Below are 13988 nucleotides of genomic sequence, written 5' to 3'. Positions count from 1 at the left end.
TATCTGAGATACAGATAAAGATGTCATATATTTTAATTATTTAGATAAAGATAAAATAAAACAATTATCACATCTAGATGAACATCTAGATAATTTTATCTAGATAACGGAAAACACTGGTTGTGCCGGAAAGTTAAATGATTCACTGTATGCTTATATATATAGTTATAAACGTTAGCTCTTAAATAACAAATATTTTTATTTTTTAAGAAGAAAATAGGTATTAAGAGCAGTGATATTATCAACACGATACAGTTGTGGAGCGATTGCTACAGTTAGTTGGTGCGGCGCTTATTGGCGCTATTTATCGCTAACAAAATCGCCTTACTTGCCCTTAGAGTTCTGCATTTATCCCGCGAATTTTTGATGCACTTTGTACAAGAAACAATTAAAAATATTATTTTTATTAATTGTTGAATCAATTGAAACTAAAAAGAAGTCGATCGGTTCAATAATTGCAGAGATATGACAAATCTTAATTGAATGAACTTTACTCACATAATTTAGTCACATCCATCCTCGCTACACGTGATCTTCGCGAGAAACTTAGTACGACTGTGTCTGTCTTGATATATATTTTAATTTCTCGTCGTACTATAAATGCTCTTACATGAATATAAGCAATTAATTAAGAAATTAATTTTCAGAATATGATTAAAATCATGTTACTAAGTCATTTTATCGAGTAAATATACTATTGATAATCTAAATTATCAGTCATTACAAGATGATCAGTATCTAAAGTACTTTCGCTATTACCATCTTCTATATTATGAGTTATATTTGATATGCGTTTTTCTTCCAAGTTTGCTTCTGATATCCATTCATTTATCTCGTTCATATACATTTTTGTTTGTAACACCTCTCGTGTTCGCGGCCGTGAACCAATAAACAGTGTACTTCCTCCGATAACTAAGAAATTACGTAGATTTTCGAGAGTTTGAGAATCCTCTATAATGTATTGTAATTCATCCCATTTTAATTCTACTTTCTCGTGAAGCATTTTTTGTTCTGAGAAAATAAAAAATATAAATATAAGAGCAATTATTATAAAAATAGTTAGTATAAAAATTATAAATATAAATAAAGAATAGTTTTTCTGATAATAAAAAATTAAATCTAGAGAAGACCAATAAAAACAAAATGCGGTAAATATAAAAGGAAAGCAGCTTCTGATGACCTTAAGCTTGACATATAATATTAAGAGGATGCTGGACCACCGGCGAAAGTCTGATCAGCTGCTACTTAAGGTTTTCGCACAAACTTTCGTAGCGCGTTACGTTAAATACTGGCCATAAATTTAGATTTGTACGTAACTTTAAACTTTATTCAACGCACAAACAAACTTAACGTACCACGTTTATGCTACATTAAGTGAATTTTGTTTGTGCGTTAAATAACGTTCAAGTTTATAGTCAGTACTTAACGTAACATAACGAAAGAGTTTGTGCGGAGGCCCTTAGCCGCTATGCTGTCGGATAAGTGGCGTCATCTCTCGGGACCGAGTCAAACCAAACTACAGATAGATGATATGAGAGAAACAAGGATAGACGTATGTGTCTCTCCAACGCTTCTTTAAAATTGTACTAATCTTAGTTCAAATTTTTCTTGTCTCAAAGAGCTTCAAAATCTTTTTTGAAGCACTCAAAATATTTGTCTATGTTTCTAGTTTCCGATAAAATTATTTTTATTTGGATTCGTACGGCCAATTTTGCATATAAAGCAAAAATGTAGTTTATGTAATAAGAGTCTATAAACTTTTTCGTTTTTCTTGAATTCTTATGCCTTATCCAATTCTTATCTATATCCTCTTTTTTCTGGAGAAGCGTTTTTCATTTCAATTAATAGTTTTTACGAAAATTTGGAATTACGAAATGAGAATAAAACAGAACGGTTCAGCATCTTCTTAAGGTCGTGGCTCTGAGTGAAAGGCTATGAAGATTTTAGTCGGCGGTCGTTGTTTGTTAAAAAGTTATTAACAAAAAAAGTTTCACCAATACGACATTGTTTTTTGATAGCGTGTATATTTTAAAAGTAAATGTATGTATATGTTCAAAAATGTGTTATACACAAATATTATACAACGAAGTTGACTCTCTTGTTTCGGTTTGTTTGATCATAGTTTGGTTTGGTGCCCTTTTGGCTCTTGAACAGTTAAGTCTACACGCCATTATTCTATGACTATATATTTTCAGAACGTAGAAGAGGTTGTACAGTATTACTACCACCACGCGATATACGACTGTTTTTTACAGCAGTGATGGGAATTCGAGCTCGCGCACGCTATCGTTTTTCCTTCTCTACTTACGCACACATAGACGCTTGGTTTATTCGTCGGCGCCGCCGAGTTACACGTATAGACCGAGCGTCTATGTGTGCGTAAGAAGAAAGGGAAAAACAGTAGCGTGCGCGAGATCAAATTCCCATCATTGTTTCACAGTGAATCTGTGTCGATCTCATGCTCAAGCTGGTATGAGTTGTGACTGCCTTATAGGAGAAGATTCATTCGAGATTATATTCCAATTAAGTTCTGGAGGCCCAGTTCCGTTCGCCAGTTAATCACTCAACTTGATTGAAAGGAACTGGCCCGGAAAACATCTTAAGATAGTAAGCGGATTCAAACTTCATGTTCGTAGCTCTTGCATTCTAATCGCGATAGCATTCGGCCAATCTTGTTTGTTCGATCATATACCTTTTCTCTCAAATAGTGTTTCATAGTTAAGAAAGTGTATGCGAAGAAGCAGTGTGTCCCGCTCCTCCTACGGAGCGGCTCCACTATCAAAAAACTAGACACACAGGTTCGGGTTAAACTTTGCTTTGCGTGGAAAGTTGTAAATCCATGGACTTCACCTCGGTTTAGGTCGTCGCTTATTGTAGCAAGATCTCACATAGGTTTATACTTTTCTACGCAAAGTGAGGTTTAACTCAAATTTATGTGTCTAGTTTTTCGATAATGTAGCTTCCTCGTAGGGGAGCTTGCCTCCCATGTACACACTTTTCACGCAAAACGAAATTCTATATAAGTTTTACATAGATTTCCAGTTTTCTAACTTTTCACGTCCTATAACTTTTTTCTTGCTAAATAAGTAAATTATGACAAATAATTACATTTCACTTTTTAAACTTTTTCCGATAATAACTTCTAATGAACGCCAGCTAAACCCTTCACAATATTACTCAGGGCCATGACTTTGATATCATATGTCAAGCTCAAGGTCATCAGAAGCTGCTTCCCTTTTATGCATATTTATTCAAAATGCTATCAGTTTTGCGTAAATATATTATTTACTTGAAAACTTAATATAATCACAAAATATGATTATAAACGTTCAATCTGACCGGCTCAGTGGTCTCGCGGCCTGAGTGCAGGGGCTGCGAACCCGGAGATCCCGAGTTCGAATCCGCTCACAACCTAAGGATTTTTTCCGGGTCGGTCCCTTTCCGGTTTATCGGTTGATCGGCGAACGTAATCGGGTCTCACAAAATTAGTCCGGGTGCAATCCCGAATTAATTCCCCTCCCACAAGGCGATCATAGTCACAACATCTTTGAGAGCACAAGCACGACACAGATAGGCATGCCCACTGTGAAAAGAAGGCCGTGCATTGCGTGGTAGTAGGATACTGCACAATCCCCCCATGAAAAAGTATAGAGATTCAACTGACTTTGATAATAGATGTGTCTTTATAGCCAGAGTAGCTGAAGGCACGTAAAATACCCAATTAAAAAAAAAAAAAGTTCAATCTCTCTCTCTCTCTCTTTCTCTCTCTCTCCCCAGATTCTCTTCAATGTCAAAACTTGATATATAAAATTTATTGTAAAATACTGAAATATAATTTTAAAAAATTGTCCAAACATTAAATTAAGGGTAAATATGTATAAAAACGGAGCACCCTCGGAAGTCATTGTCCTTGATATATGTTGTCAAGGACACCTTTCTGAACAACAATCTGCAACTTTTAGTCGTCGCTCGTTGTTCGTTAAAAAATTATAAACAAAAGAAATATCATAAATGAACTCTTATTTTCCGACACCGTGTACATTTTGTTTGTGTTGTAAGCGTGAAGGTAGAGGGGGCTGCGCCCTCCGCAGGGGGAGAGGCTTCGCCCCTCCCTTCTGCTCCCCCTTCACGAAAAAATGAAGGTATATAACAACATCAATATGCACGGTTACACTCACCATACAGTAAATCACAAAGAAAATTTCGTAGATCCTCATACTAATTGTCACACGCAAAACATCGGAAGAATTTGGCGAGATATGTGAAGTAATATTCCACGTTTTGGGACCTCGGTAGAACATTAATTGAATTCTTCATTTTTTCGTGAGGGAGGAGCAAAGGGGAGGGACAAAGCCCCTCTCCCTGCGGGGGAGCGCAGCCTCCCTGCCTACACGCTTGCAACACAAACAAAATGTACAGAGTGTCAAAAATTAACAGTTCCTTGACAAAACTTCTTTTGTTTATAATTTTTTAACGAACAACGAGTGACGGCTAAAACCTTCAGATTGTTGTTCAGGAAGGTGTCCTTGACAACATATGTCAAGGACAATGACCTTTGAGGGTGCTTCGTTTTTATATTTACTAAATTAAGAATTCTTGCATTGAGAATTTCGAAATAACGTGGCAAAGATGTGCAAATAAAAAATAATAAGACAAACTATTAATCTTTAGACTGCCGGCATGACGCCGTATGGCATCGCTATTGGAACGCTAATAGTATACCGTATTTTAGAAAAGAGTTCTCTTTCGTCTGACTTGATTTGTGAGAAAAACTATTTAGAAAATCTAAATATGTTGTTAAATGATGTAATTTAGCTTTCGAATTTGCCGTAATCTAAGATACAAAATTTATGTATACATGATTAGCTTAATAATAATGCTACTATATTGAAAGACTTTTGCAATTCGACTTCAAAGACATACCCAACAATATAAAAAAACCCTTAGAAACGTCATTTTTACAAATTTGAAAATTTTATACTTTTTATTTCCATTCCTCGTCGGCCTGGCGCGGATCGGAGCCAGATAAAACTTAGAGCATTCCACGCAATATAATAATCTCAATTTATATACAAATATGGCGGAAAAACTACCATGTTTTTAATCAAAAATGCCGACGGTCAAAGGTTGAACAACTTTTTTAAAAGTTAAAAAATAAAAATAAAAATTTAAATCTCTCTTAATTCAGAATTAAAACCATAATGTGTCAGCTAAAATACCATAATAATATTAGTCAAAAAAGTCAAAGCAACATTTACGATATTTGTAAAACAAAAAAGGATATTTGTAAAACAAAAAAGGATATTTGTAAAACAAGAAAACTAGAATATTTGTAAAACAAAAAAACGCGTTTAACGTTTCGTTGTCACATTAGGTCAAAATAACCTAAATTTTGACTTTGAAGTAAATATATTTTTGAGACATCAATCAAAATGCTACTAGTGGTGCTTATATAGTATTGATTTCAAGTGTTTTCTACAAGTGAAAAAGATTTAAAATACATCGACTGCTACACTCTGGCGTTTTTCCTCAACTTACCAAGTGAAGAAAAACGTTAAGGTGTATTTAGCAGCCGTTGAAAGTTGTTGTAGGGTCAAATTGACCTAAGTATGATAAAGGCGTCGTTTTTGCTTCAAATTGAGTACAGTTGTTGTGTAAAAAAGTGCTCAGAAAAAAAGTAAAACAAAAAATCATCTTTATACACAATTTGGTAAATTTTAATTAAGTATTTAATAAGGACACATTAGTTTACAAAAACAATTATGCACGGTTAAATTGAGCAAGTGTGACAATTAAGAAAAAAGGGTATAACAACGGAGTTACAAAGATCAAAACGTTTGCGATTATATTAAGGTTTTAACGAGATATATGTACGTAAAATTAACAGCGTTTGACTCATAATAATTCTTTCTATGTTTTTAATGTTTAAAATACTTATACTTACCATCATGTTTTGAAGTCGACTTTTTATATTGTATTCTAAATCGAAAAGCCTCTAAGAAACTGGACACTACAATAGTTAATACAATCATAGTCACGAGATAAAATATCATGAAATATATTCTCGTGTACGTGCCTGCGACAAACGCGTACGCATTCATTTGTACAAACCAGTTATTAACAACTGTTAATTCAAAGAGCGTTATACAGCTTGCTATGAGATTGTCAAATGTATTAAGATAGTAATATCCCAAAGTTGTGCTGTCATTAAGAGAATATTCGTAGAAGTCTTCAACGGTGGTGTTCCTACCAAACAACAGAAAAAAAGAGATATTACACATACAAGTTGAATAAGATACAAAGTTTTTCAAAAGTCTGCGCTAAAATATCAACTAATGAAGCTACAATATCAGTTATAAATCAACTATAATAAAGAATATATAAGAAGCAAAGATAAGGCGTAAAAACTCTACCCATAAATTATAACGGTTTTAAGAGTAAAATTTCCAAGATTATATGAAAATCAAGTTAAAGATTTTAAATAAGAAGCTGTCTTTTGTACTGCGTTTTCTATATTATAATAGATGTCAATAGATGTCTTATAATAAAATTAAATATATTTGAATTAACAACTTTCTGTGAAGTTACATGTATATATTTTTAAAGTTTAGAAAAGTACTGGCTTTACTAAAGTATAATACTTTATTTAGATATATAATACAGTCAAACCTCTAACTCGAACCTCTATAGAACAAAAATTTTGTTCATTCCCTTGCGCTTCGCGGAAAGGAAAAACGAACTTTGATAAGTCGAAACCTCTACAACTCGACGATTTTAGCTCTTCCCTTGAGATGTGAGTTATCGAGGTTCGACTGTACTTAGGTATATAATACTTATGGTATACGATACTTTAGATATACAATACTTTATTTAGAGATAGTTCGGATTTACACTTGTTTCGTGTAAGGTTCTTATTTTAGCTGACATACGCATGCACAAAATAAAGATCTAAATTCGGACATCGCGACCTTAAAAAGATTAATGTTATGTTCTGAACGTCGGTTATAATCGAGCTTCAGTAGAGTAAAGCGACAAAAACTCTTGTCGCACTTCTAAGAGAGGCTTTTAAAATGGCGAGACCGGGTCTCCTGTCTTCAAAGATCAAGTAGGTCTTCATGGGCGAGGTAGCCTCACTTTGTTCGGAAGATCCGCAAAACGCATTCTTTGGCATAAGCTTTGCAATAGTATACAAAATAGTATACAAAGTGTGGTCGCTTCGGCCTTTGACAGGGAAGTGTGAGCGAAGACTCACACTCTTTCATTGCACGTAGCTTCATACAAGATGGTAGGAAGAGGTTATGGCTCTCCTTAACGTGGAGCGCCTTGGCGCTAAGCACTGTTTAAAAAGCCCCATGGGCTTTGTAGGGGCACAGGAAGGAGCCTCGAGACGTAATAGCCATAAGGCTGCCAGAAATTCTCGCCTGCCAGTCTCTGAGATAGGCACTCAAAAAGTTTTAGTGGGTGTGAGTCTCATACTCCTCTGCTTCCTCCCTAAGAAGTAGAAGGTGCATAAGACATTTTTCCCCTTGTAAAAAAGAATAGAGTGAAGTTAGTTAGGCCAAGGGACAAATTTGGACTTGCAAATATCTCAATAACCAAACTGCGTATGGACATGATGTTTGTGTAAGAAAATGGGAAGAGAGATTATTGTGCTGTATACGCCAGTCTACGTTTGGTCATTAATAGACGAATATGAATGATTTTTTGTTTTTGCGTGTCAAAAGTAAAATTATTATCAGTTCTTGCTAATTCCTTGAACACGACATGTCTAACTGTACAATACATACATTAAACTAAATTATATTGCGTTGAAGTGTTGATCTTTTAATGTTTTGTCGACTGAAGATGACTTAAATATAAGTTGAAACGTTTCGACACACAACTCGTTGATATTATTGCAATTAAAACCCTACATCTGGTTTCTATTGGCCGATTACTCTACACAATTTAATTATTATATTTTGTTATTTTTAGTTTGTGAATTACAGTGATTAATAAACACCAAGTAAATTTTTTTATCATAAGTTATTAGTATATTTTTTTATAATTTTACTGTTTTTGCTATGTTATTGTTGGAATTAAATTCAAATAGAGTAGATGGCGTTGTTTTGTCATACGTGTGAGTAGTTTTTTATTTTGCTGTGTTTGCAATGTCTTGAGATGAAAGCATTCAGAAGCAATGTGTTGGTGAAAGCCAGATTATTATTGATAAAAATGTAATCTATAATTATTTAATGAATCGTTGAGAAGTGTATTTAACCAAAGTTAAGTAAATGAAAGTAAAAGCACGTAAGGTAAATGAATATTCAGTTTAGTATGTAACCAAAAGTGACTGCAAAAAGTTGCCTCGCTTTGCAAACAATTAATACGTGTTTTTAATGTATGAGTTAATTTAATATTATTTGTTTAACAGTTGTTTAACAGCTTTTGGTATTTTGTACAATACCTCAGCATTTGAAAAATTTTATGAACGATTGATATTGAACACGCCAGTTTGTTTACACAGAACGTGTTCAAGATTTATGCAATTTAACTACAATAAACTTATTTTTCTACAATAATTAATACTGGACTAAACCCTTTTACTTATTCCACGCAATATAATAAAAAAGAATTTTCATCAGTTACTTACGGATTTTTTATTTAAAAATATTGCAGCCAATATGGGCTAGTAAAGCGTTTCAGTTATAAACTGACATGCTTAAATAAAATGTGTATTTTATACTCATCAAACTTTGAAGAAAAAATTATTATTGCCTTGAGTGAGAAAGGGATTCAAATGGCTGGTAAGGTCGCGGTGGAGTTCATCTTGCTGGAAGATGTGCACCTATAAAAAACCGTGTAATGCCGTGCTGCACAACATCAAGCAATCCAGCAATTCCGATCATCTAGCGTCTTTGTCGCGAACCCTGGGTGTGACCTCGGTCACAGCAGATAGATGAAGGGCAAAAGGCAAACCTCTGGCGCCTTAAAACGAGAGCAATCCAGCTAAGGGAGACATCCCTAACAGAAAAATATCGGTCTGCCAGGATAGCTGGTAGAATAAAAAGAAACAATGGATAAAACAAACGGAAAAATTACCCCAGGTGGCAGCCCAGTCTTTAGACAGGAAAATCCACTCTCTTCGGAGGTCGGCCCTAAGAATTCTGAGGGAGGGGGCCAACCATTGTTTGCCAAAGAGGATCCTAAAAATAGTAGATCCTGATAAAAACATTTTAACATCGTTATTGTTGTCATCTTTGCCTAAGTCAGTAGTAGAAAACAAAACGAAGCGAGTTTCTAGCCCTCTCGCTACTAAACAGCGTTTATTCTCATTCAGCAGTGCACGCCAGGATGTGTTGGATACAGGAAATTATCTTCTAAATAATAAAGTAGACGAAACATACCACACAGGCTCTTTGGAGGCACTGGAGAAATGGACGAACATACAGAACATGAAAAAACCACGCAATAGTCCCGACATGTCGCCGAAGGACCTTAAACAGTCTAAACTAAATAACTACTGGCTGAGTGCCCCGCTAAAAACGACCGACAGATTCGCAGCCTTTGAAAACGAAAACCACCCTGTAGAACAAAACGATCTCGAAAATAAATCTGCCAAACCTCCGCCTATATATGTGGACAAAGTGAGCAATATAAAACCGCTCACCCAGCTACTCAACAACGTTGTTGAAGATAAATACAAAATAAAAATCCTAAGAGACGAGGAGGTCAAAATACAGCCCAAAACCACTCAGGCTTATAGTACCATAATCAAGGAATTGCAAAAGAAAGGAACCGAATTCCACACGTACAAACTCAAGCATGAAAGAAGCTTCCGAGTGGTCTTAAAAAATATACATCCTTCGACTGACATTATCGACTTGAAGGAAGCGATCGAAAGCCAGGATCACCAAGTAACCAACATCTGGAATGTCAAAGACAGACTCTCCAAAAAACCGTTACCATTGTTCTTTATAGACCTGAAACCAAATCCTGGAAATAAACAAATTTATGACGTCACGTATCTATTAAACTGTCGTGTAACCTTCCAAGCACCAAGACCCAAAAGACACATTCCGCAGTGTGCAACCTGCCAGAGATACGGGCACACTCGCGCCTTTTGCTACAGAAAACCTAGGTGTGTAAAGTGTGCTGGAGACCACGCCACTGCTCAATGCTCGAGAAAGACGCGCTCTGATCACGTTAAATGTGTTCTCTGTAGCAGAAACAACCCGGCAAATTACAAAGGATACATCGTTTACAAAGAACTCCAGAAAGCTAAATTCCCCAACTTTAGACCGAGGAAAACCTCAATAACCGACTCAACAGCTGCTCCAAATCCAACCCTTTCCCACGCTAAATTAGCCAGTAAAACTACAAAAAATGAGGATCACAAACAAACTCTTCGTCTAAATCCTAACAGAGAGCAAAATTCAAACTCCTTCCAACCAAGCTACACTCCAACTAATACTATAAGCTTCAGAGAAATTCTCCAAGAAATTATGTCTCAACTAAAGATCATCACACGTATAATGACGGAACTCATGACCAAAATGACTCAAATTTCGCTTCATTAAAGCTAGCGTTATGGAATGCCAATGGCTTATCACACCACATTGAGGAACTAAAAATTTTTCTCAACCTTTATAACATAGACATAATGATTCTATCTGAGACTCACTTTCCACGAAGAAATTACCTTAAAATCCCTAACTATAAGGATTATCACACTACTCACCCTGATGATAAGGCCCACGGAGGTTCGGCCATCCTGATTGAAGATAAAATAAACCATCATCAAGCAACCTCTCTGAGATGAACAAATTCAAGCAACCAACGTGATGATCAAGGACTGGATTGGTCCCATCATGATATCAGCAGTGTACTGCCCACCAAAACACAAGATAAAAAAGGACTACTTCATCAAATTCTTTAAATCCCTGGGTAACAGGTTTATAGCAGGAGGCGACTACAATGCCAAACACACTTTTTGGGGAGTACGCTTAACACTCACCAAAGGACGAGAACTATTAAAGGCAGCCAAGACTCTGGGACTAAAGTTTGCCTCGTCTGGACATCCAACTTACTAGCCGTCTGATAGATCTAAAGTCCCGGATCTTATAGACTTCTGCGTCACAAAAGAAATCTCAGAAAATTACATGGTATGTGAGCACTGCCCGGAGTTGTCTTCGGATCATACTCCCGTCCTAATCACTATAGCTAGTGAAATTACAATGAATTCTGAAAGATGCACACTTCACAACAAAAACACTAACTGGGATCTCTTCCAAAGCCTCCTGAACATTTCCCTTAGTACAAACATATCTTTAAAATCTGAGGGTGAAGTTGAATCAGCTATCGAACAGTTTAACTATTCGATTCAGTCGGCTGCTTGGAATTCAACATCAATATGTACAACTATAGAGCCTAAACTTTGATTCTCCAAATCCATACTAGAAAAGGTCGCTGAAAAAAGGCGCCTTCGGAAGCAATGGCAATATACTAAATGCTCTCTTCTTAAAAACTTACTAAATCGGGCTATTAAAGAGCTTAAATATCTTCTGAATACTGAGAAAAACATCAGTATTCAGAACTATTTGGAGCATCTTGACCCTTCTGCTGCCAGTGACTATTTCTTATGGAAGGCAACAAAAAAATTGAAACAGCCTAAAATTAATTATCCTCCCCTGCGGAAAGAGGATGGGAGCTGGGCTATGAGTAGCGCCGAGAAAGCTAATACTCTTGCTAACCACTTACAACAAGTCTTCACACCCTTATAAAGGAACCAAAAATCATTTAAAGGTGATCCTGGATACAGTAAGTTTCCCAGCTCAATCTGCTGTGCATATTACAAAGTTCGATAGGTCGGAGATCGTCGCTGCAATCCGGACTCTGAACAGTAAAAAGGCACCTGGTTATGACCTCATAACGGGTAAGATTCTCAAAGAGCTCCCTGAGACTGGCCTTGCTTATCTCACTCAACTTTTTAACGCTATGCTCAGACTCAATTTTATCTCACCACAATGAAAGGTTGCACAGGTAATAATGATTTTAAAACCAGGCAAAAATGCGGAGGATTCCAAGTCATACAGGCCGATAAGCCTGCTTCCGATTGTAGCTAAGACCTTTGAATCTCTATTGTTATCTAGAATGCTACCTGACATAATAAGCAGCAATCTAATCCTCGATCACCAGTTTGGTTTTAGGCACAAACATGGAACAATTGACCAAGTCTATCGTCTGATCAGCAAAATCCACCAATCCTTATAAAAAAAGAATACTGTTCGGCCGCCTTCCTTGACGTTGCTCAGGCGTTCGACAAAGTGTGGTATGAAGGCCTTCTTTATAAAATTAAATTAAAGCTTCCGACCTATTTTAATATACTAAAATCCTATCTAAAAGATCGGAATTTCCTAGTTAAATATGAAGACGTACTAACAAACTTATACCCTGTTCAGGCGGGGGTTCCTCAAGGCAGCGTCCTGGGCTCAACTTTATATCTGTTACTTACAGCTGATCTACCGGTAAATCGTGCAGTCACAATAGGAACATTTGCCGACAATACTGCTGTTTTAGCTTCACATAATGATCCGATTATTGCTACTTTTATATTGCAAAACCATTTTGATAACCTATCCCACTGGATGAAAGAGTGGAGAATCAGAGTAAACAAGACCAAATCTGTACATGTAAATTTTACAACTAGACAAGGAATTTGCCCACCCATCATTCTAAATAACGCTGAGGTTCTACAAGCCGACTACGTTAAGTATATAGGAATATATCTGGACAAACGACTGGTATGGAACAAGCATATATTCACAAAAAGAAAGCAACTCGGATTACAACTAAGAAAAATGTATTGGTTAATTAGAAACAAATCACAGCTAAGCCTAGAAAACAAACTGCGCCTTTATAAAGTCATACTCAAACCAATATGGACGGCATCCAGTTGTGGGGTATTGCATCCTACTCAAACATTGACATAATTCAAAAATTCCAGTCCAAAGTGCTAAGGATGATCACAGGTGCTCCATGGTTCGTTCCAAACGACTTACTACACCACGATCTTGATATATCAACAGTAAAAGAGAAAGTAGTACTCAGAATCAAAATTTATAAGAAGAGGATCCTTGAACATCCAACTAAGCTGGCTAGCGGTCTCATGTCTGATGGACCTACCTTTCGCAGGCTAAAAAAGAAATTACCACAGGACCTATTACCAGACCATAGATGTTCTGTTTAGCTTCACCAGGGAAGAGTTGATGAACCCTCCCTGTGCATGTCTGTTATATATGAACAAATCTATTGCTGAATGTCCTACATAATGGACAGATTGTAATATTCTTGAGAGTCCAAAAAAAAGTGAGAAACGTATTCTGAAAGCGTGTCAGAAAAAACGTAAATTCAATGTTAAAATTAGACTTAAAGTGCAATAGTTGTTTGCCACTGCAGTGATAATAATTAAATTTAGATTACTTTATTAACCTCCAGCAGAGGCTGTAACTATTAAGAAATACGTCTCCCGGATGGCACATACGAGAACGCTTGTCAGTCTTCAGATGCTGAAGGGTAGGATGAAAATAAAATATCTCGCGGATTAAACAGTCAACAAATCTTGGCAATGGACAAAACAAACATTGGAAACACTAACCCAGATGGCAGACCAGCTGGATTGGAAAATCCATCTTCTTTGAAAGCTGGCCTCAAAGATTCTAGGAAGGGAAAGCAATCATTGCTGGAAAATAGATTAAAAACGTAACTATAGAGTTATAGATATAGGTAGACCTTGTATAGGAAACCATTTAAACGGTGGTACAGAATAAGACAAAAAACAGTTAATCAGTCCTGAAATAGCATCTAGGAAATTAAAGCAGACAAAACTCAACACCTACTAAATTGGTAAGTCATTGTCTACACAGTTTGTCCGGAAAGTTCCCGGACTACGTGAATTAAAAATCGAAAATGAAAGATATGGTTTATTAAACAAGTTTACACTTCAAGGT

General features: G+C 36.1%; 1 protein-coding gene across 1 annotated transcript in view; it reads right to left on the bottom strand.

The window, feature by feature from the left end:
* The window catches only part of LOC109859951 (two pore calcium channel protein 1-like), a 134206-nt gene continuing 120218 nt past the window's right edge, over positions 1-13988 (bottom strand). Inside the window, exons 9-11 of the mRNA XM_020438709.1 lie at positions 5945-6246; positions 499-1011; positions 1-371 (exon numbers count right to left, since the gene is read on the bottom strand). Of these exons, the coding sequence (XP_020294298.1) occupies positions 695-1011; positions 5945-6246 (619 nt within the window). The 3' untranslated portion in view covers positions 1-371; positions 499-694. The remainder of the gene's footprint in view (positions 372-498; positions 1012-5944; positions 6247-13988) is intronic.

Source organism: Pseudomyrmex gracilis, unplaced genomic scaffold (assembly GCF_002006095.1).
Source record: "Pseudomyrmex gracilis isolate BER0280 unplaced genomic scaffold, ASM200609v1 scaffold_307, whole genome shotgun sequence".
NCBI lineage: Eukaryota > Metazoa > Arthropoda > Insecta > Hymenoptera > Formicidae > Pseudomyrmex > Pseudomyrmex gracilis.
This window is presented reverse-complemented; position numbering and strand designations above follow the sequence as displayed.